This window comes from Diceros bicornis, chromosome 30 (genome assembly GCF_020826845.1).
Source record: "Diceros bicornis minor isolate mBicDic1 chromosome 30, mDicBic1.mat.cur, whole genome shotgun sequence".
Taxonomy (NCBI): domain Eukaryota; kingdom Metazoa; phylum Chordata; class Mammalia; order Perissodactyla; family Rhinocerotidae; genus Diceros; species Diceros bicornis.
The window spans coordinates 10486341-10495232 of record NC_080769.1 but is presented as its reverse complement, the minus strand read 5'-3'; the positions used below and the strand labels follow the sequence as shown (position 1 = coordinate 10495232).

General features: G+C 38.5%; 1 protein-coding gene across 1 annotated transcript; it reads left to right on the top strand.

Moving 5' to 3' along the window:
* Positions 1 to 3942: 3942 nt before the first annotated feature.
* LOC131394446 (olfactory receptor 7E178-like) lies at positions 3943 to 4896 on the top strand. Its single transcript, XM_058525817.1, has one exon. The coding sequence runs from the start codon at positions 3967 to 3969 to the stop codon at positions 4894 to 4896; it is 930 nt and encodes a 309-aa protein (XP_058381800.1). The 5' UTR covers positions 3943 to 3966.
* Positions 4897 to 8892: the final 3996 nt, after the last annotated feature.

Genomic DNA, 8892 nt, shown 5'->3' with positions numbered 1-8892 from the left:
AGCGCTTCTCAATCTCTAAAGGGAACGTAAAGTCAGGGTGTTGGTTTCCATTCTTAGTTAGGAAACTGAAATTAGTTAAAAGATTATCTTAGCTGTACTTTTGGTTAAGACCACTGGAGTTCTTTGGTAAACTTTCTGAAGTGTAGGGAAACAGAGTGAAGTTTATTGGATGGGCATGAGAGACTGACAATTTAATTTTGTCTGCTCTATTATCTTGCACAAAGTGGGGCAGGTTGTTAGTACCTCTGAACCTCAGCACTGCCATCTGGGTTAATCTGTAGTTGATACAACTGCATGGTTGCAAGGATTAAATAGTATGGAATGTGATTAAATATGTAAGGAATGTATATAGAAAAGGCAAATTAAATTTCAGATATTATTATTATTGAGATTAACAGCCTAGCTTCCTACTACTTGACTAAAGTATGCTGTGATCTGAAGGTATGGTTTCCCTGGATCCCTGATAGGACATTTTATTTTGTCCTTGTACAAGTGGATACTGAGTGTTTGGAGAGAAACAATTGAGTCTCATTTATTTCTGATTCCTCAGAGCCTATACTGTCTTTGGCACAGAATAAGCAACAAAAACAAAAAATCTCTATTAAATATTAAATAGACCCTTAGTTCACGTGAACTCGGAGCAGGCAGTAAGGCTTCCACGCACTGGGTGCTCTCCTGTCTGTTCTTTCAGCTCTTCCAGCAATATCCCATAGGACTAGAGATGAGTACAATAGGGCTGTGTATTTCTATGTCATGGACTTCCTATAAACCCATTATTTCCCTTTTATAAGATGTACATCATTCAGTTATCAAAAAATTGTGGCAATATTAAGTAATGAAAATTTTAAAGAAGGAAGAAAGAGAAAGGGAGGATAAATCTTACTTCATGGACTGAGACATTTTTAGGATTTTGCGTTTAGGATGTCAAATTATTCCATGCTCAACTTCCCTGGGACAAGAAAGGCTTTGACCTCTCTGCCATGGAATTAAATAAAAGTCATTGAATATTTCTTGAGATTAAATTTATTAATAACCTGCTACTGCAACAATAATTTAATTCTGATTAAAATACCATAACTGAATATTAAATTTCTGAGGATATTATTCTCCCCATTTCTAGGTAAGGAATGCCATCAGAAAGAGATTGAGATACTGATACACACTCCAAATTTAGTGTATGAAAGATGTGGGACTCAGGCTTTCATCTTCTGACTCCTGCCCTAGGGCTCTGTCACTTCCACTGGAGCTGAATGAACTTGTTTTCAAGCCTGCTTTGTCCTGGATGAGCGTACAGGACCATTGATTTCTCCTCTTGAGACTCAGTGAGTTCATCTGTGAAATAGGAGAATGGGCCAAGTGGTTCATAGGAGTCTTTCTGGCGTGAATATTGTGGTTCTTAATGTTTTCTACAAATAGTAATGGTTTTTCCATCTCATTTCGGAAATCTGAAATATGCAAATATTATTTCCTCGACAAGTTGAGAATTTCATGTGAGCTATCATCGAATCACTACACTGACCTCAGGAATATTCCTAATGCTATCTCTCAGCAGTAAGAGCAGATAGCTGATTGTATCTGATTTTTTTATCAGGAAAAAACATAGACAACTAATAGTAAAATTCAATGTGTACTGATTTTTGCCATGAAAACAACTGTACTTCATATACATATCTTATAGATATTCTCACTTGTGTGATATGGAGAGGTAAAAGAATTTGCACAGGATTGTCATAATAAGGAACTGACAAATAAAATGAAGTCTCTCCCTCTGGCAATACTATGAATCAGCTAAAATGTTTGAACTAGATGCATGTCCTTCACAGAAAGACTTAAAATATAAAGTTTTAATGAGAATATTTCAGGGACAATATGTATAGTATGATACTTTTCACCTAAGTTTTCAGGAAGGCTGTTTATGGATATAAAACCAATGCTAACATCCTGGAAACATTGGCAGGAAAACATACCTGCCAAATTCATGACTGTGGTTGACTTTGTGGGACAGGTATGCAGGAGAACAGGATCATGAAGGGATAGCAAGAAAACTGAAATTTTATTGGTAATATTTCAAATCTCTATAAAATATAAGTTCTGCAGCGAATACTACCTAAAGTTCACATTTTTAATATGGTGAGTGGGTATTAATGATAATAATAATAGATAACGTTAATGGGGCATTTACCGAGTGTCTTGTAACATTCACTGGCGATGGTTCTCAACTCTGGCTGTACATTAGAATCACCAACAGGCTCACCTGTAGAGATTCTGATTTAACTGGTTCTAGGCTGTAGCCAGGGCATCAGTATATTTTAAAAGATCCAGAGGTAACTATAACAGTTAATCAGGAGTGAGAACCACTGGTCTGAGCATTTTATATTTACTATTTTTTTTTTAATTTTTTGTTTATTGCAGTAACATTGGTTTATAACATTGCAAAAATTTCAGGTGTACATCATTGTACTTCTATTTCTGCATGGACTACATTATATTTACTATTTAATTTAATTTCTTACAACAACCCTGTAATATAGGTTCTATTTTTACCCGCACTTTATAGATGAAAAAACAATTCAGCTTTTGTTATATTATTCTCTGTAGTTTCCTCTTTTGCATTTTTCTCAAATTAAATCAATTACCTACCAGGGGAAAGGATGACCCAAGTTGCCTTCAGGGAGCTTATTGAAGGAGAATTGGAATCCTTCTTATCCAGAAGGACTGATATGAAAAGTTCTTAATGAGGCTTAAGAAGACTGGTTTTCACACATAGCTTTGGGACTTCCCCTGGTTGTAAAACCTCAGCTGTAAATAAGAGAGTTGATTTGATGAGGAAACAATGTTTCACAAATTTTGGAATTAGAAGCATGTTTAAACACTTTTATCAAGCCACTACATGATAGAGACAAGGAAAGCAAACAGCAGTCTCAAACACTAACCTGTCGCTGAGGTTGTGTAGCATTGATATAAATAACTTCGCATAAAAAGCCTAGTGTTAGGATTAATATTTGAAAAGACTTTTAAAAGACAACACACGTATTTGAGGGAGCACTTATTTCCATTGAGGGTGGATATCAGAAAATCAAATAATTATGATAATCCATGAAGATAACACATATCAAAATTATAACTGATTAAATACATTTGACTTTAATTTAGAAAATAGGTAATGTTACAGAGTGTTTTTCTTTTTTTTTTGTTTTGTGAGGAAGATCAGCCCTGAGCTAACATCCATGCCAATCTTCCTCTTTTTTTTTTGCTGAGGAAGACTGGTCCTGAGCTAACATCTATTGCCAATCTTCCTACTTTATTTCCCCAAAGCCCCAGTAGATAGTTGTATGTCATAGTTGCACATCCTTCTAGTTTCTGTATGTGGGACGCCGCCTCAGCGTGGCCAGACAAGCAGTGCGTTGGTGAGAACCCGGGATCCGAACCCGGGCCGCCAGCAGTGGAGTGCGCGCACTTAGCCCGCTAAACCATGGGGCCGGCCCCTCAGAGTGTTTATAAATATTCCAAGTTAAGGGAATTTCTTGCTCTGCGTTTGGATAAATTAAACTATATTTGACTGCTTCCTGGTGCCTTTTATTTGGAGTGATTTTTTTTTTCTAAGGGAGAAACATATTTCTTATTCTATATATTTCCTTCAATGGAGAAGGCTGATATATTACAGTGTTCATCAATTTATTAACTCTAAATTGGCTTGCTCCTTGATCACACTTTGGCTCAGTGTCTCTAAAGTGGGTATATATAGAAAAAGGTAAATAACCAAGAAATCAATGAGGAAAGAGTTCTAAGAGGAAATGAGTTTGCCACCACTGAGAAATATAGCTGAAGGTACTGGAGTATGTGGTCCTCAAGTGTGAATGCTTTACTTTGATTTGCTTGATTCTGAAATACAGATACAACACTGACTGACTGGCTTATTTCATTTATTCTGAGTCTCTTTTCATTTCTAGGAGGTGTCTCAGTCACATGGGAACAAAGAATGTAACACGTGTCTCAGAATTCCTCCTCATGGGTCTCTCAGATGACCCAGAACTGCAGCCTCTCCTCTTCAGCCTCTTCCTGTCCATGTACCTGGTCACTATGCTTGGGAATCTACTCATCATCATGAGCATCAGTTCTGACTTCCACCTCCACACCCCTATGTACTTCTTCCTCTCCTACCTGTCCTTGGCTGACATCGGTTTCACCTCCACCACAATCCCCAAGATGATTGTGGACATCCAAACTCACAGCAGAGTCATCTCCTATGTGGGCTGCCTGACTCAGATGTCTTTTTTCACTCTTTTTGGATGTTTGGACAGTCTCCTCCTGACTGCAATGGCATATGATCGGTTTGTGGCCATCTGTCACCCCTTGCACTACCCAGTCATCATGAACTCCCGCCTCTGTGGCCTGTTGGTTTTGATATCTTTTGCCATTAGTCTTTTGTACTCCCCTCTGCACAGTTTGATTGTGTCACAACTTACCTTCTTCATGGATGTGGAAATCCCTCATTTCTTTTGTGACCCTTCTCAGCTATTCAACCTTGCCTGTTTTGAAATCCCCATCAATAACATATTAATGTATTTTATTGCTGCTATCCCTGGTGGTGTTCCACTCACAGGGATCCTTTTCTCTTATTCTCGAATTGTTTCCTCCATTGTGATAGTCCCATCAACAGGTGGGAAGTACAAAGCCTTTGCTACCTGTGGCTCTCATCTGTCAGTTGTTTGCTTATTTTATGGAACAGGACTTGGTGTATATCTCAGTTCTGCTGTCTCACATTCCCCCAGGAAGGATGCAGTGGCCTCAGTGATGTACAGCGTGGTCACCCCCATGCTGAACCCCTTCATCTATAGCCTGAGGAACAGGGACATCAAGAGGGCCATGCAGAAGCTCCTTAGAAGAACAGTGTAATCTCAATACCTACACCATCTTTTTTGGTGTGTGAGTTGGAAAAGCCAGTAAATCCAAACAGCTGGAATTTGAGATTCTGCCCATTTGGTTTCATAATTTTTGCAGCTCTTGTGCCTTTCAATATTCTCAATATTTCATATTTTTGTTAGGTACAAATGGGATTGAAGGAGTGTTGTGGGATCCTGTCCTCATTATAACCACTGCATGATTGAATCACATTACAGCTATACAGCCTTCTTTATTTCTCATCTATAACCCAGGCATCCTGGAGAAATGCACAGCTCTTTTCTTTAATATTTAGTAATCCTCAACCCTTTCCAAAATTCATGTCTGTTGTCCATAGAACTTTTGTGTCTTTCAGATCTGTTATGCATGTTATGTGTAAGGATGCATGTCACTGGTCCTCAATTTTGGCTTCATATTGGAGTCACCTGGGGATCTTTAAAATAATGATGACTGCTTCTCCACAGATTATAACTGAATTGGCCTGAAGTGTAGCCTTAGCATGAGGATTTAAAAATCATCCCAGATTGTTCTCATGTATAAACAAGGTTGTGATCTACTGATCAAATCACATGTTTCATTCAAAGATGACTAGTATGTTTGGATCTTTCACTGCTCCTGAGCAGATGCTGAAGTTCTTAATGTCCTCCTAGCGATGAGAGGGATGATATGAAAAAGTTCATCCTCTCAACAGGCGCTGTGATATTTCCCAACATTCCTGATATTTCTTTCTTTCTTTCTGTTTTTTTTTTTTTTGAGGAAGATCAGCCCTGAGCTAATATCCGTGCTAATCCTCCTCTTTTTGCTGAAGAAGACCGGCTCTGAGCTAACATCTATTGCCAATCCTCCTCCTTTTTTTCCCCCCAAAGCCCCAGTGGATAGTTGTATGATATAGTTGCACATATTTCTAGTTGCTGTATGTGGGATGCGGCCTCAGGATGGCCGGAGAAGCGGTGGTCCGTGCGCGCCCAGGATTGGAACCCAGGCCGCCAGTAGCGGAGCACGTGCACTTAACCGCTAAGCCACGGGGCCAGCCCCCCTGATATTTCTTTACAGACATTGTCCTTCCATACCTTACAACTAGTCGTCTGTGCTGGTTAATAATGTATTGTTACCTCGTTCCAAACTCACCCTTCTATAATTTACTTCAACAAAAGGTGGCTCTTTCCATTCGGTAGTAACAGTATCTTTAGGACTTCACTTTGAAACTATTCTTCCCTGTCTCTTTTCCTGACAAATCTGTCTTTTGGCTCTCATCTGTGTCCACTATATGAGTGTCCATCTTCACTTTAGGGATGTCACATAGTTTCTGAGACAGTGATCTGGGGCTCTCTGAACACCTGCCTGCTAACTAGTTTAATGACTTGGCCTTTTGCCACTAAGCTCAATCATCTACCAACTTCACTGAACAGGAACTTGATACTGGACAAGGGGATCCTCTACAGGGGATGAAGCCCTACCAGCCAGTGAGAAGAGATACTTCCCATTAAAAAATGACTAAATTAGGGTTTTGATTCCTTGGTTTTCATGAACTGATATGAGACAGTTTGGGTCTGATCTACTCTGGAACAATGCATAGGCTTTGTCTCTATTTCTGCAAACCTAAGTAATGGGCAAAAGCCCTTGGAATCTGCCAAGGTAATTGTGTTGGTTAATTTTATACGTCAACGTGGCTGGGCCCTGGCTCCCAGACATTTGATCAAACATTATTCTGGATGTTCCTGTGAAAGTGTTTTTTGGCTGAGATTAACATTGAGATCGTTGGCCTTTGAATAAAGCAAATGACTCTCTCTAGCGTGAGTGGGCCTACTCCAATTACTCGAAGGCCTTGATAGAACAAAGTCTGACCTCCTGGTAGAAGAAGAAATCCTGCCAGCAGACTGCATTTGGACTTGAACTACAACTCTTCCCTGAATCTTCAGCCTGCTGGCCTCCCCTGCAAAATTTGGAGTTACTAAGCCTCTACAATCACGTGAGCCAATTTCTTAAAATAAATCTCTCTGTATATATGCATTTATCCATATCCTGTTGGTTCATTTTCTCTGGAAATCCCTGACTAATACAGTAATGTTGATTTTTTGTATCTCATTTTATATTCTCCTCAGTGGTAATACTTTCTTCTTCCTCTTTAACCTTCAACATTTAGAATGAGTGCTGCTAATTGATTAGCACTACACAGGGAGGGAAAGCCTGAATGGAAGTTGCCAAAAAGGTCCACAGTAACTATCTAGGAGTGGTGCTACTATCCTTGATATGAGAGAGACATCACAGATAATAGAGAGGGTATGGGATTTTTTTAAATTTTTTTATTGCAGTAACATTGGTTTGTAACATTGTATAAATTTCAGGCATACATCATTATACTCCTATTTCTTCATTGATTACATCATGTTCACCACCCAAATACTACTTACAATCCATCACTACACATATGTGCCTAACCAGCAGGGTATGGGATTTCCTTTACAACTCCACCTAGATCTCAGCAAAAATTTGAGGCCTGTGGCAATCAGTGCACTTCAGATTCCTCATCAGTGAAAATGAAACCTATGAAATGAGAGAAAACATTTGCAAACCATATGTCTGATAATTTGTTAATCTCCAAAATATATAAGGAGCTCCTACAATTCAGTAATGAAAAAATCTAATAACCTGGGTTATTAAAAAATGGGTAAGGACTCAAATAAACATTTTTCCAAAGAGGACATACAAATGGCTAAGGTTCTCAACATCACTATTCATCAGGGAAATGCAAATCAAAACCACACTGAGATCTCATCACATCTGTTGGGGTGGCTATTATAAAAAAAGAAAAAGACGAGTGTTGGCAAGGATGTGGAGAAACTGGAAAACTTGCACACTGTTGGTGTAAATAGAAAATGTCTTAGCCACTATGGAAAACCGTATGGAGGTTCCTCAGAAAATTGAAATAGAACTGATATATCATCCAACAATCCCACTTCTTGGTATTTGCCCAAAAGAATTGAAATCAAGACCTTAAAGAGATAGGAGCACTCCTATGTTCGTTGAAGCACTATTCACAATAGCCAAGGTATGGGAACAACCTAAATGTCCATTGAGAGATGAATGGATAAAAGGACTGTGATTATATATATGTATGAAAAGATTGTATATATAATAGAATACTATTCACCCAGAAAAACAGAAAAAAGTCCCGCCATTTGCAACAACATGGATGAACCTTAAGGATATTATGCTAAGTGAAATAAGCCAATCACAGAAACACAAATATTACATGATTCCACTTACAAGATATATGTGCCAGGGCTGACAGGAGGGAGAAATGGAGAATTACTAATCAAAGGGCATAAAGTTTCAGTTAAGCAAGATGAAGAAGCTCTAGAGCTCTGCTGTACAACATTGTACCTATAGTCCACAATAATATGTGACCAATTCAAAATTTGTTGAGAGAGTAGATCTCCTGTTAAGTGATCTTTCCACAATATATATTTAAAAAGTTGTCCTTAGAGACACAAATATTAACTGAGCAAATGGAAATATTGTCAGACTGTTGATATAGAAGACCTAATTCTGCCTCAATTATTTGGTCATTTGAATGCATTTGATGATGATAAGGTCATATGTTGAGGTATGTTAATTTAAAACACGTCTGAATTGTTTTTTGTGTGTGAGGAAGATCAGCCCTGAGCTAACATCCAATGCCAAGCCTCCTCTTTTTTTTTTTTTTTTTTGCTAAGGAAGATTGGCCCTGGGCTAACATCCATGCCCATCTTCCTCTAAGTCTGAATTGTTTATTAAGATGTATTAAACTTGAAATTCAGAGGGAAGAGTACAGATGAAATTCCTCCTAAGACATGGAAAGCCTCAGATTCTATAAGGGACATTTACTTTTCCTATGATCCTGTTCCGTTAATCTTAACAAGTCCTCAGAGATTGGGATAACATGGACCATTTGGCTAATTACGAGCTCTGTGCATTGAGCTCTCAAGCCCACACAGCTGTAAATAATCA